Genomic DNA, 24,542 nt, shown 5'->3' on the forward strand with positions numbered 1-24,542 from the left:
GTTAAAACCTTCCTTTTTATTTAGACTGAAAGTGGGAGATGATGTCGGAAGTCCTTCTGTATATGTGTTGCTTTTATTGGTTAATGTATAAGGAAACTCTTTTGGGCCTGTTATAGGGTGGAATAGAGCTATGTGGGGAAAACGAAACTGAGTGCTGGGAGAATGAAGGTGGAATCAAGTAGACGCAATGTAGGCCCTCCAGAGACAGATGTCAGACGATCTTTATCTGGTAAGCCACAGCCATATGGCGATTCCAGCATAGTAGTCTATGCAGTGACTCATAAGTACTTTAGATCTGCTCAAGTATTGAGTAGACACCTTTTGATTTAACCACATTGTTACTCAAAATTATAGACCAGTGGTTTACAATCTCCCACTCTATGACAAGGGAGGTATAAAAGTGTAAATTGCTGATTGCTTTATAAAAGTAACATAATTTTGTAAAGTTGTCATAATTTTGTAAAGATTTATTTTTATTTGTGGGTGTGTTTGTACTTGTGTGTAGCCTTTGGAAGCTAGAAGTCTCGAATCTGACAGAACTGGAATTAACAGGTAGTTGTTTAGCTGCCCAGTGTGAGTTCTGGGAACCAAACACAGGTCCTCTGCAACAGCAACAAGTATAAGTGCTCTTAACCACCGAGCCACCTCTCCAGTCCCTGGTTATTAATGCTTTAAATTCCATATGCCTTGACACTCAAAATCTAGGCACTTCCAAGAAGCATTGTGAATTATAACTTTTAATACTTGCTGTATTTGAAATTAAATTTGAGCATTGTGGTACACAATTTAATCCCAGCACTTGGGAGGAAGAGGCAGACAGATTTCTGTGAGTTTGAGGTCATCCTGGTCTACAGCATGAATTGCAAGACAACCAGAGATACATAGTGAAAAACTTTTAGAGAGATCTTTCCCAATCAGGATTACTTAAGTGTTAATTACCTGAGTTGTAGCTATTAAAACAGTGATGTGCTCATATGAGCTGGAAAATCTACTGGGCAACTTCCTGTCAAGCAGCTGTTTATATGCAGTCTCAAATTTGATATATTTTTTCAAGGTTCGTTATTTTCAATACATGGTCTCCCCATGTAGCACTGTCTGTCCTGGGACTTGCTAAGTTAACCAGGGTGGTCTTGGATTTAAAGAGATCCTACTGCCTCTGCCTCCCAAGTGCTGGGATTAAAGGTGTGTTTCAGCATACCTAGTTTTTAAAACATTTTTTAAAGATTAACTATATGTGTGTTAGCACACGTTACTCATGCACACAGGCAGCTGCTGTGGAGGGCAGGAAAGGACACTGGGGCTAGACTTTTAGCCACCTGACTTGGGTGTTGGGAACTGTCCTCAGCAAGGGCAAAATATTTATTAACCACTGAGCCACTTTTCTCCCTGCACCCCCATCCCTCACTTGATAACTTTAAAGGAATGATATTTTGTACCATCATGTCCAACATACACATATATGTATTTTCAAAATATATGTATGTATATAAAATGAGTCCCCGTAAAAGATGTGTGTGTGTTGGTGCCACATCAGACTGGGCTAATTTCGTGTTAGTCATCATTGTCATCGTCTTCATCGTCAGTTTCTTCATTCTCCTCAGCTGAAAGTACAGTGGCCTCCTGCGTGGCCCTGGAAGCCTCTTCCTCACCCACACTGGGATCGTCCATTTCTGTAATTTCCGGTCCACTGGGGTATTCTTGGTAGACTGGTGGCAGGCCTGGGGGTGTGTAATTCTCCACACTATACTTATGACCCCAGCCTATGTAGATGTTTTCAAACTTCCTGTGAGTGAAAAGAAAGTCATCTCTTTAGGAAGGTTGACCCCTTTATACTAATAAGGTCTTGCTACTATATCTTGGAACCATTTTTTTTACAAAACAAAACAAAAACAAAAACAGGACATTTAAATAGCCAGAGTGAAATTGTCCCCAGGAATTCATCGACTACTGGAAATTATTTTTTGCTAAATTGCTAAGTTGGTTATAGAAAACAGCCAGAGGTCTGGAGAGATGGCTCAGAGGTTATGAGCATTGGCTGTTCTTTCAGAGGACCTGAGTTCAATTCCCAGCATGGTAGCTCACAACTTGCTTTGACATCTTCACCAATGTGCATAAAATTAAATTTAAAATAAACCAGCCAGATCTTGTCAAAAATGCACCCATTTGATCCTTGGGAGAGAATAATGTGGGGGGTAGTCAAAATTCTCTTATATTATCATGGTAAATAATTAAAAGCTTGGCTTTTACTTGTTTTTTTCCAATATAATATTTCTATTGATTATTTGGGAATTTCATATTATGCACCCCAATCACACTGACTTTTCAGTCCTTCCAGGTCTACCCCCTAACCCTTGATACCCCCCAAAAAAGGAAGAAAAAACCCACATGTCAAATTTATGTTGCTCATATACTCACTGGAGCTTAGTCAAACTCCTTGTAGCCACTGGCTTCCACTTTTGACTTAACTATGGTTTCTAAGTTTTTTCATATATTTCATCATATTCTTTTTTTTTCTCCAACTCCTTTCAAATCCCCCATGCATCCAACTCAATTTTCTTTCTTAGAAACAATGGATCAGACACATACACACGAAGTATGTTTGTGTTGGCCAGCTAACACCTGAACATGAGGCATTAATGGCTAGTCTAACCGAGACAGCTTGGCTTTTACCTGTTCAGTTGTGCTTTCTGATACTAATTAAGAAAGAAATAGAACAATGAAACTGTGTTTTTCGCAGCAAGGCATAAACTCTCCACTAAATTACTGAGTGAGTAATATATAACCAGTCCATTGTAGATAAATGGGATAATTAGGATGATAAAGTACAACCCTGAATTTTCTAGCTCTGCACTTCATCTTTACTATATTACAGAAGTCATTTTAATAAATCACACATTATATATCTAACATGCCAAAGAGTAGAGTTAAGACAGTAGTAACAACAACTGTGATAACATAATTTCCAGAGCCTAAACAATTAGAATTGTCAGACACCAAGCAAGGCTTTCAAAGCCAAATACATATATGAATGTACTTTCAGTGTGTCTTTTATTTCTATCTAAAGTTTACCATTCAAGCTGAGAACACTCAGAGTCATTCCTGTCTAGGATTCAAATTCCAAGCCATATTATTTATGAATTTCAGCTAAACATAATTCAAAATAAGTCTGTAATCTTTTTTTCCTGGATTGTGACTTTGAATGAATATACTTGGGAATGCATGCTTATGTTCAGTACACTACACATAGGACTGTCTCTGCCTTGGATAAATGTATGGGCTCCTTGGACAAAAGCCTCATCCTTCCATCCTTTGGCCAGAAAGGTGCATTGAAGTGGGTTTCAATATCCTGCTTACCTGCTGCCAGTAAATAAATCCTTTCCCAGCTTTATGTTCTGGTGGGGCTGACTTTGGTTTTGCACTCACCAAAATATAAGCTGTGAAGTTTGGTTACAAATGGCTTTGTAAGTGGCCAGATACTTACTTGCCATTGGAAAAGGCATATGCTCCAGGCCAAAGATTGGATCTAAGGACAGCAATAGCATACTGTGGAATGAGATTTGAGGACAGCCGTGTTGTCCAAGAGGGTATATTCTGAATATCTGGAACCCAATGAGAAAGTTATAAGCTTAACTTCAAGCAGAATAAGAATCTACTGGTAACTGAAGTGATTTTTATAAATATGGAACAGTCATCAACATTTGCTATAAAAAGTTAAAACATTTTCTTTATCCATTTTTTGGTGGAGGAGCATCTAGATTGTTTCCATGTCTGGCTTTTACAAATAAGGCTACTGTGAACATAGTTGAACAACTGCCTTTGTGGTGTGACTGAGAATCCTTTGGGTATATGCCCAAGAAGGTATTGCTGGACTTGAGGTAGGTTTATCCCCATTTTTCTGAGAAAATGCCATACTGACTTCTAAAGTGTCTGTGCTAGTTTGTACTCCCACCAGCAGTGGAGGAGTGTTTCCCTTACTCCACATCCTCTGCAGCATAGGCTGTCATCAGTGTTTTTGATCTTAGCTATTCTGATGTACATTTACTCAATGTTACTCAGCTGTAAAACAACAAGGACATCTTGAGATTTGTAGGCAAATGGATGGAAGTAGAAAAAAATCATCCTGAGTGAGGTAACTCAGACTCAGAAAGACAAAAACAGTATGCATGCACTCATAAGTGGATATTAGACATGAAACATAGGATAAACAGGCTACAATCCACAAACCCAGGAAACTATGCAAAAATGAGGACCCTAAGATGGACACACATGGAAGGCACCAGGAAAGGGAAATAGTTAAGATCTGGGTAAACTGGGAAGGGGTAGAAGGGAAAGGATGGGTGATGGGAACTTGAGGGATCAAGAATATTGAGGTGGGGGAGGGTCAGAGGGGTATAGCAATGAAAGAGATATCTTGATAGAGGGAGTCATTGTGCTGTTTCTTTCTAAACAAGGACGACCCCACCTAAGACTCCTAGTCATAGTGGAGAGGGTGTCTGAAGGGGCCTTGCCCTTTAATCAGATTAGTGGCTACCTTTATTGTCATCATAAAACCTATATCCAGTAACTGATGGAAGCTAATGCAGTGATCCACACCCAAACACTGGGTTGTAGTTTAGTTGAAGAGAAGGAGAAGGAATCGTATGGAAAAAGGCCAGTCATAAGCATGTTTGGGAAAACCACAGTCACAACTGACCTCAGCTAGTGGGAGCTTAGGGACTCAGGACTCAAAATTAGGGAATCTGAATGTACCGGAAATAAGCCCTCTGAATGTGAGTGACAGTTATCTCGCTTGATCTGTCGAGAGGACCCCTGGCAGTGGGACCAGGACTCATTCTGAGTACATGAACTGGCTTTTTGTGGCCCATTCTCTATAATGGGATGCCTTATACAGGGGTTAGGGGCTTGGTGCATCAGACTTTGTTGACTCCACAGGGAGGGCTTACCTCTTCTGAGGAGTGAATGGGGGATGGGATGGGTAGAGGGAGGGGAAACTGGGGCTTAATATGTAAAATGAAACAAAGTTTTAAAATGTAAAAAGATAAAACAGCAGCTTGTTATAAAAATCAATAAAGGTTTCTTTTTTCCTTTGTTCATCTTTTCTTTTCTTTTCTTTTTTTTTTGTTTTTCAAGACAGGGTTTCTCTGTGTAACAGTCCTGGCTATCCTGGAAGTAGCTTTGTAGGCTAGGCTGGCCTGGAACTCCATGAGATCCACCTGCTAAAATTAAAGGCATGAGCCACCACTACCTGTTTCAAGAGAGTATTTTATGAGTGTCCTAGGGCAATATAATTGTATGGATGTATATATAGCACACACAGATATAGTTTATATATAAATATTTACAAACATGTAAATATTTACAAACGTTTTTGCAATGGAGGCTTTACTAAAGAAGTTTGTGTAGCCAGGGGGAATAGTTTGATCACCAAAGAAAAGACAAATCATTACTATGAGAAAAACCTAGTAAGAGTTGCAAGCAAAACAGAATAGGAAGAAACAATACAGAGACAAATATAGATTAGATGTTTGTTAGAGACCACACGTAACCTTGTACCATAGCTGTGCCACGTGCTTGTGGTATACTGAAGGCAAGACAAGAGTGATGTTACCCTTTCCTGTTTGTTACAGGCATCCATGTTTCCTCTCTGCACCAGTCCTTCAGCTGCTCTCAAAGCATTAGTATAGCCCAAAGTCTTCTTTATTCCCACCCTACAGAACCCAGGAAGGAAAAAAGGGATAAGACCTAGCTCTCTGCCCCTCTTTAGGGTTTCCAAAGATTTCAAGTTTACCTCATGTGTGTAATATATAGCTTATGAGTCCTCATTAACAGTGTGTAAAGTTACCTAAATCTTCAGAGATTGGTGTCAAAAGAGGAGGCCCCACTTCCTGTTCTATATAGTCAGGCTCTTCTCCTTTGTCTTCTTTTTCTTCATCTTCTTCTTCCTCTTCCTCATTCTTTTGTATAGGATTGAACCAAGTACAGCGACCCTGGAGATGAATATTGCAACATTCAGTAAATTAATGAGAACCTTAATAGTGTCAGAATATTCTTAATATTTTCAGAATATATGGTTGGTAATTATCAAGACAAGACTTCTCTGTGTGGGAAATTTTCCCAACTATTCTGATGCAGGGTCACTTTCTATGATCCTCCTATGTAGCACAAATAATAAAAAGCCAGAGACAGATATTGGGGTTCAACCCAAAAACCAGAAAAGCAAAGCAGCCAAGCCACTAGAGAAGGCTTACATCTACCAAGACTAGGAGACGGCAGATTAAGCCTCTCACTCCTCCCATTTTATATTCCCTCTAGTGCTGCGATTAAGGACATATGACTCCCTGGGATTGGGATTGAAGGTGTGAGACACCACTACCCAGATTTGCTTTTGCATTGATCTTGTGCAGCTCAGGGTGGCCTTGACTTCACAGAGATCCATCTGACTCTGTCTCCCAAATCCTGGGATTATAGGTGTGTATCACCATTGCCTAACCTCTAGTGGCTTTATCTTTGCCTCTGGTCTTCAGGCAAGATTTATTTATCAAAATATAGATAATATCCCACTCCACTCCTACTTCAGTTTTCCCAGTGCTAGACTTGCAGACACAGGCCTCCACACTGAGCTTCTTCTTTCTGTATGTTTTTACCAAGTGTTATTTCCATCTGGGCTACTTCAGGAAAAACAACAAACCTGTATTAGTTATTTCAATAATTTACATTTCTTGAAGTTGCAGAACTTTAAGGTCTATGCAATCTTTAAAATGGGCAGAATCTTTACAGAAATAGTAATACATTTAACTAGTTTGCTACACTTTATATAAATAAAATAAATGGTGACTTTAAAAAAGCATACTTTTTCATTTCTTTTGAAATGTTCTAATTGATTATATTGATATGTTATTTTAGATCAGAAATCATCAGAAAGATTTTAAGATCACTTAACATTTTAAAATTCAGTCATTAAAGCCAGGCATGGTGGCACACATTTAATCCCAGCATTCAGGAGGCAGAGGCAGGCACAACTCTTGAGAGTTAAAGGCTAGCTTGTTCTACAAAGCAAGTCCCAGGCTAGTCAGGAATACATAATTAGACCCAGTCTCAAGAAATAAAAATCCATTGTTACAATTTCCTCTTTTTAAAAATGTGTGTTTGTGTGTGTGCGTGCGCGCATGTGACACCTGTGTGCAGGTGTCCCCGGAGGTCAGAAGATACCAGATATCCTAGACCTGGAGCTGCAGGCCATTGTGAGCTGTCTGTCAATGATACTGGAAACAAAACTCGGGTCTTCTGAAAGAGCAGCAAGCTTTCTTATGTCCAGTTCCTGTACTTCCTTTTTTATAGAATATTCCTTAAATATAAACATTTGTAAGACATTGCCACAAGATTCCTGGGGACATGGTTTATACGTATCTGGCCTTCACTGTCCTTTTTTTTTTTTATTTGTTTGCTTTTTGTGACATGGTTTCTCTGTGTTGTCCTGACTGTCCTGGTACTCACTCTATAGACCAATCTGACTGTGAACTCACAGATCCATCTGCCTCTGCATCCTGAATGGTGGGATTACAGGTGTGTACCACCATCGCCTGGTGATAGTACTTTTTAATAATTATTTTTATTAGCATAATTTCAATTTATGAGTAACTGAACAAAAGAATTTTTCATTGTAATGCTTATATACAAGTATATAATGTACTTTCATATTCAGCCCTCATTAGCTTATATCTCCTTCCATACTAATTATTATTAATAACAAAATTTCAAATGTTATAAACCTGGGGTCCTAATTGCTCAGACAATAATCTTTATCTAGAAGAGCCTATTACCTGTATTGAAGTGAGAACTTTCTACCTGTGATGGAAGAGTGTATCAGGTGTTTCACAGGACGGGTTCTGGGTCCTTTGTCTCACATCTCATTCTATAACGAATCAGCTGAGGTTGCTTTACCATCTCTCCCACCCTGTCTGCCTCAACCCCTCATTGTACAAAAGGAATCCTGCAACCTTTCATGGGTTTGTGGTGAGGATGGAATCCTATGTATTTAAATACATAATTGATTATATACAGTGTTCCTGGCACAAAGCCCCTATATAACCACTGTACAAAACTGATATTCATGTCTGTAGTAATCATTTAGTGTTTTTGACATGAAAGCTTCATGTAGAATAAAAGAACTGTTGACAAAATTAATGCACATCAATATGTAAAATATAGCAGATCATCTCAGAACACATGTCAATCTAAATCTACATATTACCCGAATACACTCCTACCTGAGGAAGAATGTACTGCACATGATGAACCCAATTGGATAGAGATTCCACCAGGTCAATCACTTGGATGCCTTCAAAATCAGGGTTTTCCTCATAGCTGTCTCGACCACCTTCTACCTCTTCTTCTTCTTCTCCTTCCTCTTCACCAAACTGATAGAATCCTAGAGGGCTGACATGGGTCCCTGCTGAAATGCGGGCAATTTGTGCTCTTAAGTAATTGCTTTCATTTCCTGGGAAGGGTGGGTAGCTTATGATGGCTGCATCTAGTCGCCCAGTGAAAAATTTCTTGATTTTTCTTGCGGTAACAATTTGAGCAGGCGTAACTGATGGTAACTTCACCCATGGCCTTCCAGGTTCATTGCAAACAAAATAGATGTACTTGTTGGTACCTGTTCTGTTTTCTTCCTTGGCTATCGCCTGTGGGGCCTTATACAAGGACTTCGGTAATTCGTCCTCCTCGCCTTCACCGGCTTCACTTTCTACATCGTCCCTTTCTTCAGCTACACCTTCCTCTTCCACCTCCTCTTCATCTTCCCCTTCACGTAATTCTACTTCAGCAATGATATAATTCATTTCCAGACCCAAGATCTTGCCCCAGAAGCGGCATCTTTGGATTGGGTGTGTTTCAGTAAGTTGCTTGAGGGCAAGAAACACCCGATAAGTCTCATCTGTCCCCAAACCAACTCCAGCTTGTTCAAAATAGTACGCTGACTCCATCACATTGGGCAAAGAGCTTTCTGCCTAGGCAAACACATATCCATGGTTAAAATTTTATTAATAAGAGGAATGTTTGCGTCTTTTCTATGCCTTGACACTATCTCTGCTTTCTCCACTCCTCTTTCTTTGAATATGTGAACCAAAATGTGTGAATCCCTAAACTTCTGTTCTTCCTCCACACATAAGGCTTCTTAGGCAAGTTGTGTGCTATACTCATCGATATGATCATAATTACTTTGTTTTATGTGACTCTTAGAAAGAACTTTATGGCCGATAAACATTCAAGTCAGGCATGATGGCTCACATCATTAATCCTAGCACTCGGGAGGCAGAGGCAGGTAGACAGTTTTCAACTTGAGGCCAACTAGCCCACATAACAAATTTCAGTACAGCCACAGCTATCTAGTGAGGCTCTATTTGAAAAAAATTCAACATTATTTTTCATGTTAATAATACGTTAATAATGCTAGAATAAGACATAGTCTAACAGACACATATTTATATATATTTATGTTGTCACTAAACTATGTATTAAATTCATGGTTTTATATGTATGTCAGGTAAATAACATTAACATTCTATATATGAAAATATGTAAAATAATGGAAAAGATTATAAAGGTAAATATTTTTTGAAGTGTTTGGAATGAGCTACACTTTAAAACAAAAATATAAGTACTTGACAGTATACATAGTATATAATAACATTGAAGTAATGAAGATAAACATAATTCCATAAAAGAAACACAGGGAAATGAATAGAGGGTGCTAAATGGACACTAGAATAGCTACAGTTAGAAGACAAAATGGAGGACTGCCCGGAGCAAGGTAGGCCTTTGTCTGAGAGCTGCTTGGCCTGCAAGGGGACCTCACAGTCTGCAGGAGGATCCATCGTTCTTTGGGTCTGCAGGAGGATCCATCATTCTTTGGGGACACCAAACACCTCCGCGCTCCTTTTGAAGGAAGAGATGGGCAGGCGCCAATGCAGGAGCTCCTCCAACAACATGAAAGGCAACATGACATCACCACAAGCCAGACATCCCGAAACAACAAGAATTGAACACCCTACCCCAGAAGATATAGAAGAAACCGACATTAAACAGTACTTTATAAAAATAATAGAGGACCTTAAACAGGAGGTAAAAAACTGCCATAAAGAAATGGAGATGACAAACAAAAAGGTAGACGAAATAAATAAATCTCTCAAAGATACCCAAGAAAAACAAGAAAAACAAGAAAAAGCAATCAAACAGGTAAGGGAAACAGTACAAGACCTGATAAATGAAATGGAGGTATTGAAGAAAACACAATCTGAGGGACGACTGGAAATGGAAACTCTGAGTAAACGAACAGAAACTTCAGAGACAAGTATTTCCAACCGAATACAAGAGATGGAAGAAAGAATCTCGGACTCTGAAGATACTATAGAGGAAATAAACTCACAGATTAAAGAACTAAACAAATCTAACAAATTCTTAACACAAAACATTCAGGAAATCTGGGACACCATGAAAAGACCAAACCTAAGAATAATTGGGGTAGAAGAAGGAGAAGAATTACAACTCAAAGGCCCAGAAAACATATTCAACAAAATTATAGAAGAAAACTTCCCCAACCTAAAGAAGGATGTTCCTATGAAGGTACAAGAAGCCTACAGAACACCAAATAGACTGGATCAAAAGAAAGCATCCCCACGCCATATAATAATCAAAACACAAAACATACAGAATAAAGAACAGATATTAAGAGCTGCAAAGGAAAAAGGTCAAGTAACATATAAAGGGAAACCTATCAGAATTACACCTGATTTCTCAATGGAAACCATGAAAGCCAGAAGAGCTTGGATAGATGTGCTACAGACACTTAGGGAACATGGATGCAAGCCTAGACTATTATACCCAGCAAAGCTTGCATTCACCATTGATGGAGAAAACAAGATATTCCAGGACAAAAACAGATTTAAACAATACGCAGCCACAAATCCAGCCTTGCAGAAAGTAATAGAAGGAAAATCACAAACCAAGGAGTCCAACAACGCCGACAATAACTCAGGCATCTAGCGACCCTTCACCAGCACAACTAGAAGAAGGGAAACACACAAACTCTACTACTAAAAATGACTGAAGTTAACAACCACTGGTCATTAATATCACTTAATATCAATGGACTCAATTCACCTATAAAAAGGCACAGGCTAAGAGACTGGATACGAAAACAGAATCCAACATTTTGCTGTTTACAAGAAACACACCTCAACCACAAAGACAGGCACCTACTCAGAGTAAAGGGTTGGGAAAAGGTTTATCAAGCAAATGGCCCTAAGAAACAAGCGGGTGTGGCCATACTAATTTCCAACAAAGTTGACTTCAAACTAAAATCAATCAGAAGAGATGGAAAGGGACACTTTATACTCATAACAGGAAAAATCCTTCAGAATGAAGTCTCAATCCTGAATATCTATGCCCCTAATATAAAAGCTCCCACTTATGTAAAAGAAACACTTCTAGAACTCAAGGCAGCCATCAAACCACACACACTAATAGTTGGAGACTTCAACACTCCTCTCTCACCAATGGACAGGTCAATCAGACAGAAACCTAACAGAGAATTGAAAGACTTAATGGAGGTAATGAACCAAATGGACTTAACAGACATCTATAGAACATTCCACCCAAATAGGAAAGAATATACCTTCTTCTCTGCGGCTCATGGAACCTTTTCGAAAATTGACCATATACTTGGCAACAAAGCAAACTTCCACAGTTACAAAAAAATATTAGTAACCACCTGTGTCTTATCGGATCACCATGGATTAAAATTAGAATTCAACAACAATGCTACCCCCAGAAGGCCCACAAACTCATGGAAACTGAACAGTCAACTACTGACCCACACCTGGGTCAAGGAAGAAATAAAGAAAGAAATTAAAGTCTTTCTTGAATTTAATGAAAACAAAGACACAACATACTCAAACCTATGGGACACAATGAAAGCAGTGCTAAGAGGAAAGTTCATAGCACTAAGTGCCCACTTAAAGAAAACGGAGAAAGCACTCATTGGTGACTTAACAGCACACCTGAAAGCTCTGGAAAAAAAAGAAGCAGACTCACCTAGGAGAAGTAGAAGACTGGAAATAATCAAACTGAGGGCAGAAATCAACAAAATAGAAACACAGAAAACAATCCAAAGAATCAATGAAACAAGAAGCTGGTTCTTGGAGAAAATCAACAAGATTGACAAACCCTTAGCCAAACTAATCAAACGGCAGAGGGAGAACACGCAAATTAACAAGATCAGAAATGAAAAGGGGGACATAACCACAGACACAGAGGAAATTCAGAAAATCATTAGATCTTACTACAAAAGCCTGTATGCCACAAAATTGGAAAATGTAAAAGAAATGGACAGTTTTTTAGATAAATACCATATACCAAAGTTAAACCAGGACCAGGTAAATGCTCTAAATCGTCCTGTTAGTCGCGAAGAATTAGAAACTGTTATCAGAAACCTCCCTACCAAAAAGAGCCCAGGACCAGATGGTTTCAATGCGGAATTCTACCAGAACTTCCAAGAAGACCTAATACCTATACTCCTTAAGGTATTTCATAATATAGAAACACAAGAGTCACTGCCAAATTCCTTCTATGAAGCTACAGTTACCCTGATACCTAAACCACACAAAGACTCAACCAAGAAAGAGAATTACAGGCCAATCTCACTCATGAACATGGACGCAAAAATTCTCAATAAAATACTGGCAAACCGAATCCAAGAACACATTAGAAAAATTATCCATTACGATCAAGTAGGCTTCATCCCAGAGATGCAGGGCTGGTTCAACATACGAAAATCTATTAATGTAATCCATCATATAAACAAACTGAAGGAAAAAAACCATATGGTCATCTCATTAGATGCTGAAAAAGCATTTGACAAAATTCAGCACCCTTTTATGATAAAGGTCTTGGAGAGATTAGGGATACAAGGGTCATTCCTAAATATAATAAAAGCTATTTACAGCAAGCCGACAGCTAACATCAAATTAAACGGAGAGAAACTCAAGGCTATCCCACTAAATTCAGGAACACGACAAGGCTGTCCACTCTCTCCTTATCTCTTCAATATAGTGCTTGAAGTTCTAGCAATAGCAATAAGACAACATAAGGGAATCAAGGGGATTCAATTTGGAAAGGAAGAAGTTAAACTTTCATTATTTGCAGATGATATGATAGTATACATAAGCGACCCCAAAAACTCCACCAAAGAACTCCTACAGCTGATAAACTCCTTCAGTAACGTGGCAGGATACAAGATCAACTCCAAAAAATCAGTCGCCCTCCTATACACAAAGGATAAGGAAGCAGAGAGGGAAATCAGAGAAGTATCACCTTTCACAATAGCCACAAATAGCATAAGATATCTGGGAGTATCGCTAACCAAGGAAGTGAAGGATTTATTTGACAAGAACTTTAAGTCTTTGAAGAAAGAAATTGAAGAGGATACCAGAAAATGGAAGGATCTCCCCTGCTCGTGGATTGGGAGGATCAACATAGTAAAAATGGCAATTCTACCAAAAGCAATCTATAGATTCAATGCAATCCCAATCAAGGTCCCATTAAAATTCTTCACAGAGATTGAGAGGACAATAATCAACTTTATATGGAAAAACAAGAAACCCAGGATAGCCAAAAAAATCTTATACAATAAAGGTACTTCTGGAGGCATTACCATCCCTGACTTCAAACTCTACTACAGAGCTACAGTATTGAAAACGGCTTGGTATTGGCATAAGAACAGAGAAGTTGACCAATGGAATCGTATAGAAGACCCGGATCTTAAACCACAAACCTATGAACACCTGATTTTTGATAAAGGAGCCAAAAGTACACAATGGAAAAAGAGGGCATCTTCAACAAATGGTGCTGGCATAACTGGATGTCAACCTGTAGAAGAATGAAAGTAGATCCATATCTATCACCATGCACAAAACTCAAGTCCAAATGGATTAAAGACCTCAATATTAATTTGAACACATTGAGATTGATAGAGGAGAAAGTGGGAAGTACTCTACAACAAATGGGCACAGGGAACCGTTTCCTATGCATAACCCCAGCTGCACAGACTTTAAGGGCAACATTGAATAAATGGGACCTCCTGAAGTTGAGCAGCTTCTGTAAAGCAAAGGACATTGTCACTAAAACACAAAGGCAGCCTACTGACTGGGAAAAGATCTTCACCAACCCTGCAACTGACAAAGGTCTGATCTCTAAAATATATAAGGAACTCAAGAGACTAGACGGTAAAATGCCAATTAACCCAATTAAAAAATGGGGCGATGAACTGAACAGAGAATTCTCAACAGAAGAAGTTCGAATGGCCAAAAGACACTTAAGGTCATGCTCAACCTCCCTAGCTATCAGGGAAATGCAAATCAAAACAACTTTGAGATATCATCTTACACCTGTCAGATTGGCTAAAATCCAAAACACCAATAATAACCTTTGCTGGAGAGGTTGTGGGGTAAGGGGCACACTCATCCATTGCTGGTGGGAATGCAAACTTGTGCAACCACTTTGGAAAGCAGTGTGGCGGTTTCTCAGGAAATTCGGGATCAACCTACCCCAGGACCCAGCAATTCCACTATTGGGAATCTACCCAAGAGATGCCCAATCATACAACAAAAGCATATGCTCATCTATGTTCATAGCAGCATTATTTGTAATAGCCAGATCCTGGAGACAGCCTAGATGCCCTTCAGTGGAAGAATGGATGAAGAAACTGTGGAATATATACATGCTAGAATACTACTCAGCGGTAAAAAACAATGACATCTTGAATTTTGCAGGCAAATGGATGGAAATAGAAAACACTATTCTGAGTGAGGTAACCCAGACCCATAAAGATGAACATGGGATTGTACTCACTCATATTCGGTTTCTAGCCATGATTAAAGGACATCGAGCCTATAAGTTTGGGATCCTTGAGAAGATAATAAGAAGGTGAACTCCCAAAAAAGATATAGTAATCCTCCTGGATATTGGAAGTAGACACGATCGCCAGGCAAAATTGGGAACTTGAGGGTTGGGCAAGACTGGGCCAAGGGAAGATGGGGAGAGAAAAGTGTGAAGGGGAGAGCGGGGGGAGCTCGGAGGAATGGGGTGCTTGGGATATAGGAAGGGTGGATATGAGAGCAGGGAAGCATATATCTGAATTTAAGGAGCTACCTGAGGGTTGTCAAGAGACTTGACCCTAGAGGGGTTCCCAGGTTTCCAGGGAGACGCCCCCAGTTAGTTCCTTGGGCAGCTGAGGAGAGGGAGCCTGAAAAGGCCAGTTCCTATAGCCATACTGATGAATTTCTTGCATATCACCATAGAACCTCCACCTGACGATAGATGAAGAAAATGACAGAGCCCCACCTTGGAGCACCGGACTGAGCTCCCAAGGTCCTGATGAGGAGCAGAAGGAGAGAGAACATGAGAAAGAAAGTCAGGACCGTGAGGGAACCTCCAGCTGGCGACAGATGGGGAAGGTGACTGAGCCCCACATTGGAGCACTGGACTGAGCTCCCAAGGTCCCGATGAGGAGCAGAAGGAGCGAGAACATGAGGGAGAAAGTCAGGAACGAGAGGGGTGCGTTCACTCATGGAGACGGTGGGACAGAACTAATGGGAGATCACCAACTCCAGTTGGAATGGGACTGATGGATCATGCGACCAAACCCGTCTCTCTGAGTGTGGCCAACAGCGGGGGCTGACTGAGAAGCAAAGGACAATGGCTCTGGGCTCTGATTGTTCTTCATGGACGGGCTCTGTGGGAGCCTTCTCAGCTTGGTCGATCACCTTCCTGGACCTGGGGGGAGTTGGGAGGACCTTGGTCTTAGCATAGAGTGGGGAACCCTGATGGCTCCTTGGCCTTGAGAGGGAGGGAGGGGAGGTATGGGTGGAGGGGAGGGGAGGGAAGGGGGAGAAGGAGGGGAGAGAAAGGGAAGAAGGAGGGGAGGGAGGGGGGAGGAGGAGGGAAGGAGATGGAAATTTTTAAATATAAAAAAAAATAAACCATGAGGAAAAAAAAAAAATGGGGCCAAGAATGGTGGTGCACACCTTTAATCCCAGCACTCAGAAAACAGAGGCAGGTGGATGTCTGTGAGTTCAAGTTCTGCCTGGTATGCATAACAAATTCCAGTCTAGAAAAATGCTATATACTAAGACTCTGTGTATCCGTCCGTCCGTCCGTCTGTCCGTCTGTCTGTCTGTCTCTTTATGATATATATATATATGCTTATGATATATATCATAAAGTTAGTATTTTAAAAGAAATTGGAAATAAAATTATAAATATTGAAAAAAAAAAAAAAAAAAAAGAAGACAAAATGGAAATGCAAAAGAACTTTAGCTAAAGTGGGCTGCTTCCCAGACAGGCTTGCTCTGTCACGGGACAGAGCGTTTATGAACACATCGTTCTCACAAATGACATACTAGTGTTTATAGTTTCCCATTGTGGTGTCAAGAAAAATATGAAGACTTTGGGGGAAGTTGTTTGTTTGTTTGGTTTTGGTTGAGACAGGTCTTAGTGTGTATGTAACCTTGGCTTTCCTGGAACTCACTCTGTCATCCAGACTGGTCTTGGACTCACAAAGTTCTGTCTACCTTTGCCTCTAAGTTCTGGAATTAAAAGCCACTTGGATTGACTAGCCTAATGCCCTTTAAAATCCTCACCTGTGACATAGATTGTAAAATTATTTCCCTGGCATGTAGAGTACTACTTGCTCTTGGTCACTTAGCTACAATGTCATGGGGTCAGGAGCACAACAGTGAAGGTCAAAGGACAACGTTCTGGAGTTAGTTCTGTACTTAAGCATGTAGGCTTCAGGGTTGAACCAAGGAAGGTCTTTAGGCATGACAGTAGAAGCCTTTACTCTCTTTTTGCCCCTGTTGGGGCAAATGTCTTCATCCCATAATTCAGCTCTAGTATTCCATGGCTGCCGTCCTGACCCTGTATTAGGAAGATGCTGGGTCAATGGTGGTTAGGCTTCAGACCCAAAACAGCTATGTGTCTTCTCACTCTCCTCCTGTACCTGGATATAGATCCTGATCAAGTGAAGTTGCCTAAGACAGCTGGGGGCTGTGTTCCTGTATTGAATACTGACGTTTCTTAATAAAGGTATCCTTGAGAATGTCTGCCATATGCTTGACCCCCACATACTGAATGCTTCTACAGTTCTCGTGGTTGTATTTGACCCATACTCCAGTGCCACTGTACAAAGCAGCCTGGCAATATCTTCTTGCTCCTATCACAGGTCCCTTCTATGCAAGGATTCTCGGTCTCTTTGCATCAGGCTGTGTTTCTTCCCAAAGGCTGCTACACAAAGGCACTGTGGGTTCAGTCAAGCCCTTGCCTCCTTTGCTTTTCCCTGAGGATTCTATTTTGAAAGTAGTTTATTTGAAATTATTGTAAATAGTTTTTTTGTTACTAGAATATGAAGTTATATATAAATTTTTAAGTATACCAAAATTGGGAAAAAGATATAGCATGCAATTTTGAAGTATTAGAAGTTCAAAATTTTGTGAGTCACCAGATTTTACTCTAAACTATATATTTTCTGCCTTTTGTTACCAATTCTTTCTCCAAATATTTTCACCGGTTTGACTTTTGATTTTAAAAAGAATTTTATTTCTAACTGCTTGTACTTTGAACCATGGTTAAACTATAGTAAATACCCAGACAAATGGATCTTACCCTAAAAACAACCACACATTGGAAGTGACAATAGAAGTACTTTTATGTTTTGAACTTAATTTAAAGGAAAATATGCAAATTGATATAAAACTTTTAGAGTCATGCATCACTTGATGGTGGCACATTTGAAGAGATTTCATTCAGCAGGTTGGTCTTGCAAATATCATGGAGTGAACTTCATCAAGCCAAGATGACATAGCCTACCAAACACTCAGTGTGTGTATATATATATATACATATATATATATATGTATATATATATATATCTGTGTACTTACCTTAAAATCTATTTAGCCTTAATTTTAATGTGGATTGGTGTTTTGCTAACACGTATGTTTGTGCACCATATGTATGTGTTATATCCCCTTGGAATGGAGTTATGGTTGTGAGCCTTCATGTGGTGCTTTTCCTCTGGAAAAGTAGCCTGTGGTCATAACCACTGAACCCTCTCTCCGGCTTCTCACCCTCTCTTGTGAGAAAAAAAATCTCACTATAAATTCATTGCTGGTCTAGAGCTCACTTAGTAGACCAGCAATCTCGTTTATCCCTGAGATTCCAGTGTTCATTAGCAGCATCAAGAAGTTCGGTAATCACTTACAGTTCTTTACAGAGTTATAAGATGGTGTGTTGATGAGGTAAGTTCCACCCATCCCTGAGATTCCAGTGTTCATTAATAGTGTTGAAATGGTTGGTGATCACTTACAATTTCCTCCTCCAGTTCTGGATCAGCTCCTTCCAATGGTCCCTGGAGAAAAAGAGCCTTTTGCTTCTCTGCTATTTCATATGCTGGAAGCATCTCATTTTCATTGTGGAGTGTATCTAACTTTTTATTAAAATTTGTCATTTTCACATCTTTGCTTATATTTTCAATGATGTCAACAGCATCTGCAGGACGCTCATCTAAGATCATGGTCAACACATTAGAAAGATGATCATATCTACCAAACAGAAAAAATTCCAGATAACATATACATCATGAACATTTAAAATTTTTTCATACAAATTCAGTTAGGATTTAAGAAAGTTAAAAATTTGAAATCTTAAGAGATTTTGAAGAGAATCTAATTTCTACCACTCCACATAGAGCCTACTCTAGAATTTTCTTTAGTAAATCCTATAATATGGTGTGGATATTTAAGTTAGTAGAGGAAAGCATAACAGCAAGATATATAATACACATCAGCTATTTTCACATTTCCTTTCTGAAGTTAAAATCTCCTAACTATATACTAACAGTGATGCATATTTTTTACTCTTACCTTAATTATTTCCTGTTCCCCATCCTTGCCCTCACCAAATACAGTCTGTTATCAAATACTGTTAATTCTTTAAGAGTTGTGTGCTTGCTGCCTTATATATTTTAAAGGATTTCCAATTATGTCTATGCATGTGAGTATGTGCATGTGAAAGCAGGTGCCCATGCCAGATTTCCTGGATCCTGAGTTGTAGGTGCTTTGTGAGCTGCCTAATATTGGTGCTGGAAACCAAACTCTGGTCCTCTGCAAGAGCAGTACATGTTCATAACTGCAGAGCCATTTCTCTAGCACCTACATCTTTTTTTTTAAGGTTTATTTTATTTAATGCATGTGAGTGTTTTGCTTACATGTATGCATGTGTATCATTTGCATTCTGGTTCCTGAGAAGGTCAGAAATTATTGGATACTCTAGAACCAGAAATATAAGATGGTGGTGAGCTAGCACGTGGGTGCTGGCTACCAAATCCTGGTCTTCTGCAAGAGCAACTAGTGCTCTTAACTGCTGAGCCCTCTCTTCACCTCCTACATCAAAGTTTTTAAAGTAATGTTTTGCTTCAATGTTTTTAGACTCCCAAAGAAAGCATTTCATAGATTTATCTGCCCAGGTTCAGGTAAAGACAAATCACAAAATTCTTTGCTTCTTTCTCTTATTCTAAACTATTCTTGTTAGTTCTTGGAGAATTTTACATGTGTTTTGATCTTGTTCCCCTCTCCCTCCCAATGCTTCCCAGATCCACACACTCAACTTTGTGTCCTTTTTCCCCTCCATCAAGGCCAATTCATGCTGCCTAACTATTCTTATACATGTGCCTTCTCTTGGAGTGGTAATTACGACATTTTTATATACTCGGTTTCACAATTAAATTAGTAAAACTCATTTACCCTCCCATTAATTATACTTAGTTCACAATTCTGTAGTTTTTATGCACCAGATTTAAAGGTGAGGAATGGCTTTTCATACTACCTTACACTTCTTTCCTTGCACAACACTGATTTACAGAGTAAGAATGAGTAGATGTATGGATGGATGTGTAGATGGATGGTTGGATGGGTAGATTAATGGATGGATGTGTAGATGGATGGTTGGATGGGTAGATTAATGGATGGATGGATGATGGATGAATAGATGAATGGATGGAAAGATGAATAGATGGATGGAAAGATGAATGGATAGATGGATAATGGATGGACTGATGGATGGATGGTTGATGGGTGGATGGATGGATGGATGGAAAGATGAATGGATGCATGAATGGATAGATGAATGAATGGATGGAAAGGTGAATGGATGCAAGCATGGATGGATGGATCGATGGATGGATGAATAGATGAATGGATGGATAGATGAATTTATGGATGAATGCATGCATGGATGGATGCAGGATAAATAGATGAATGGATGGATGATGGATAGATAGATAAACAAAAAAATGGATGAATGATGGATGGATAGACAGACACATAAATGGATGGATGGATAGATGGCCGGCTGGCTGTCTGGTTGGATAGATGGATGGATGAGTATATGGATAGATGAATGGAGCATGAATGGATACATGGATGGATGGGTGAATTAATGATGAAAGAGTGACAAAGTCTTTAGCCTATGGCTCCTGAGACTTTGTTTCCAAATTCATCAAGATCTATTGAATTGCCTTCTGTTTTGTTAGTAAACGCTGTCAGCTGAAAAGAAATGTGGAAACTAAACACCAGATCCATGGGATCCAATATCATGACCTCCAAAGGCACCCACATTCATAAGCATACACCCATACATAGATACATAATTAAAATTTTTTATGACTTGGAGTTATTCTAAGAGTACTTCCTGCTCTTTTAGAGGACTTGAGTTGGGTTTCCAGTACTCATATGTACCCACATTATATTTGGTAGATGTATCCTCTAGTTTTTGCTGCTATTTACTCATAGTTTGGAGGATGATGATCACTAGTGGGAGGGCCAGGCATCAAAACATAAGTTCAAAAACATTTGTAAAATTATAAATATCACAAAGTACCATGAAATAAAAGAATATACTACTGCAAGAGAGTTCCGTGGCAGCTGAGTTCTGAAGCATCAGGAACCAACTAGGCAAAGATTAAAAGAAAGAGCCTTCTCAGCAGAGGGATCATGGGAACTTACTATTTCTTGTGACTAGAGAGGAGTAATGAGGAATGAAACAAAATTGAGAATCAAGCAAATTAAGTTCTCCATGAGTTTCTGAGTCAGGTCCTTCATAATAAAAGAGAATGACTTAGCCACATGGTGGTGGTGCATGTCTTTAATTCCAGCACTTGGAGTTTCAGACAGTTGTCTGTTGTAAGAGGCCACTTGAATGTTCTCAGATGCGCAGACCCCAAATAATCACACAAAACTATATTAATTAAATCACTGCTTGGCCCATTAGTTTTATCTTCTTACTGGCTAACTCTTACTTCTCAATTTAACCCATTTCTTTTAACCTGTGTATTGTCACGTGGCTGTGGTTTACCAGCAAGTTTTTGTCCAGGGTCTGTCTCTGGCAGGCTACATGGCTTCTCTCTACTCCACCTTCTTTCTCCCAGAATTTAGTATAGTTTTTCCTGCTTAGTTCTACTCTGCCCTAGCAACAGGCTAAGGCAGTTTCCTTATTCATTAACCAATAAAAGCAACACATATACATAAGGACTTCATATATCAGTTGTGAAGTAGGAATTGAACCTGGGTCTTCTAAAACATCAGCCAGTACTCTTAACCACTCACCATCTCTTCAGCCCCCATTTGATATTTTATAACATTGCGTGTAGCCACAAAATTCACCTGTGATTCTGTAATCCTGGAAGCAAAATGTCTAGAAACTTACACTACTATGAGTTCTCACCTCAAAGCCATAATGAAATGTCAAGAACACACCCAGACAGTTGGCTACCCCATGTTTAAAAGAGAGACTGGAGTGTTTTTAAAGTAACCAGGTTTTCTGGTTTCCTGTAGAATATAGGATGTTTTTGAGTCAAAGGACATCCCTAAGAAAACCAGGATGGGTGGTCACCCCAGCACTGGCCTGGGACTGAACATATAGTCAACCTACGCAAGTCCTGGGATGAGAGCGCCCTGTTATCACAGGCAGTTATATTTTAGAGGCACCCTGGGTAGGGGCTTAGATTTCATGACTTTGTAACTCCTTCCAAGTCAAGAGTAAACAAAACAAACAATAATGAGGCCCGGAACAAACAGAAAATATCTGAATGGTGTGCCTAGGGTCTTGAAAGACCTGAAAGAATCATTAACAGGGGCCTGGATTTGAGTGCTTTTTACAGTTATCTCACCCATTCACTTTCTTTGTCTTTCCTCTCCTCTGTTTGTTAGTTTTTGACATAGGGTCCCACTGTGTTGCCTTAGCTGACCTGCACCTTGCTGTGCAGACCAGGCAGACCTGTAACAGAGATCTGCCTGCCTCTACCTTCCCTCCCAGGTCCTGAGATTAAAGGCCTATTCTACCATACACATTACCTTTTATTTTTCCAAATAGAATTCTTTCCAATTCTACCTTTTTTGTCTCCAACACATTTTCACAGAGACACTACTGCCTTCTGCCCCTGCCCTGCTTTGTCAAACTCTTCCTCCCCCCACTCCCAGTGATACTTACAGATTTAAACCAGACTTGCTGCTGGTGCTCAGTAGGTATGCCTTTGCATTTTGAGTGGCCACTTCAAGCATACTGGGAGCTGTTTCATTAGCTGCCTCAAACTCAGGTTGGTCTGGATCACAGTTACTGTTTGAGTCTTCTTCCTGTAAAAGGTGGAATCTCAGCCCTTTGGGCTTGGGCTTTTTATGGCTGGCACCCCCTGGCCTACACAAGTCAAACTGGGGTGGCTGAGAGGGTGCAGAGGCGCTTTCCTCTGTTTGGCTTGTGCAGTAAGAAGATAATTGTCTTGCAGCAGAATATGGTTCCCAAGGATCAGAATGAGGTGGGGTCGCAGTGCCAGGAATCCTACAGGGAATCTTCTCTGCCTGTGATGAAGCCACAGGGTCCTGGGTAGATACAGTCGGAGGAGGACTGATGTGAGACTCCAGTGGAAGCCGAGGAGGGGAGGATGGCACTCCTGGTCCCATGAGGTCTCCCAGAGACAGGCTGGCTCTAGATTGGCGGCCCCAAGAGGGGCTCATTGTGCCTTGGGTTTCAGTGTCTGACCTTTGCTCCTTTTCCAGGTACCCAGGTGACAGGGGACCAGGATCCAGGGGAGAAGCTGCTGCCGCTCCTTCCCATGGCTTCTCTGTTTCCTCCGGCTCTTGGTTTTCTTCTTCTTGCTTTAAAGTGGAGTTTTCCATAGGAGTCAAGAAAAAAAAAATCTGGCTGAAGGGAGAATGAAGTTATGGAAGGAAGCAATACAGAGCTTTGCTAAGTTCTCCAAGTGATCAGTCCTACAGGCTGTGCAGGTTGCAGCGTCCTGTCTCCATAGCAACCCCAGGCTAGCCTTTGCTTTGGAAAAAAAAAAAAAAAAATCAAGCAGCACTGTTGCTGCGATTCTAGGGCGGGAACTAGGCGAAAAAAAACCTCTAGTTTTGTGATTTGGTGAAGTATCTGTCATTCTTCCTAGCTCAGCCAATCCGAACCAGACCCTTTCGTTTTTTGTTTTTTTTTTTCTTTATTTTTTGTTTTTGTTTTAGAAACACAATACCAGCAAGTCTTCAGCCTAAAGCACAGACTGGGAGGAAATGTGATGCTGGTGCTGAAAAACTTTAAGGGTGTGACTGTTTGATCCAGTCATGATATGAAGCATGAGGTCTGAGCTAGTGGAAAGCCGATCATTCTCTGTGTATCTCCCACGTTTCGAGAGACAGATAGAGACACTAGAGGGGTGTTGAGTGCACCAAGAGAATCCTGTAGGTTAGCTGACAATAGCATGGGAATAGATACTGTTTCCGGCACCAGGAGAGCCACCAATGCAGACTCACAGTGCATATGCATCTCCCTGAGCCAACCTACTGTGAATGGCAGCTTCTGAAAGGAAGCTGCATCTAGCTGTCAGTCATTGTCTGCAGAGACCAAGTGGTGGATTAGAATTCAGTACTGTGGAGAGATTGGCATGTTGTAGGTTCAGAAGTTAATTTCCTTATAGTGGGCCAAGTTCTGGCCTTCTAGAGCAGCCATTTCTTACCCCACTGTGACGCAACTAACATCTTGCCAAATGTCATGGGATAGATAACACACATTGTCGTATCTCTCTCTCTGATGTACACATCAAAGTATTTTAAACTTGCCTTGATTTATGTTTTTTTTGTTTATGAAATGATAAAAACTTCATGAAACTGCTTCCACATTCCAGCATAGAATTTAGGGAAACATAAATCTGTGCTCCTTTGTCACAATTACTCAAAATGGCTCCAGAATAAATTATCTCTTATACTGTTTAAGATGACAAATGTGGTTTTTTTCATCAACGATTATAGCGCCACAATGTGGGATGTCAAGATTGACCTTCTCTTTCCTGGAGGAATCACCCAGGAGGAATCCGAGTGCCTGGATGAACCCACTGAATACAGGACATCTGCTGTTAGTTCTTCATGGGTTGTTGATGAATTCTTTTA

General features: G+C 40.1%; 1 protein-coding gene across 3 annotated transcripts; it reads right to left on the minus strand.

Annotated features, from left to right (window-relative positions):
- Positions 1–452: 452 nt before the first annotated feature.
- On the minus strand, positions 453–23,390 carry Rsph4a (radial spoke head component 4A). 3 transcript variants are annotated; one of them, XM_038341080.1, is made up of 7 exons: positions 23,146–23,332; positions 22,600–22,985; positions 18,422–18,656; positions 8,268–9,008; positions 5,843–5,987; positions 3,482–3,599; positions 453–1,783 (listed from the first exon to the last, which is right to left on the minus strand). In XM_038341080.1, exons 1-7 carry the CDS (start codon positions 23,218–23,220, stop codon positions 1,552–1,554), a joined length of 1,932 nt encoding a protein of 643 aa, XP_038197008.1. In that variant the 5' UTR covers positions 23,221–23,332; the 3' UTR covers positions 453–1,551. The 3 variants fall into 3 exon arrangements, with proteins under 3 accessions (XP_038197008.1, XP_038197007.1, XP_038197006.1); XM_038341079.1 differs by having other exon boundaries at positions 8,268–8,903; positions 22,600–23,390; XM_038341078.1 differs by having other exon boundaries at positions 22,600–23,385.
- Between the last annotated feature and the right edge of the window lie 1,152 nt (positions 23,391–24,542).

This window comes from Arvicola amphibius, chromosome 8 (assembly GCF_903992535.2).
Source record: "Arvicola amphibius chromosome 8, mArvAmp1.2, whole genome shotgun sequence".
Taxonomy (NCBI): domain Eukaryota; kingdom Metazoa; phylum Chordata; class Mammalia; order Rodentia; family Cricetidae; genus Arvicola; species Arvicola amphibius.

Bases quoted from the DNA above. Each gene is read 5' to 3' on its own strand.
- Rsph4a (XM_038341078.1), bottom strand. From the start codon at position 23,282: ATGGAAAACTCCACTTTAAAGCAAGAAGAAGAAAACCAAGAGCCGGAG. The intron at 18,657-22,599 runs GTAAGTATCACT...TCTGTTTGGTAG, and splicing joins AGCAAGTCTGGTTTAAATCT to ATATGATCATCTTTCTAATG. The intron at 9,009-18,421 runs GTAAGTGATCAC...GTGTTTGCCTAG, and splicing joins CAGAACTGGAGGAGGAAATT to GCAGAAAGCTCTTTGCCCAA.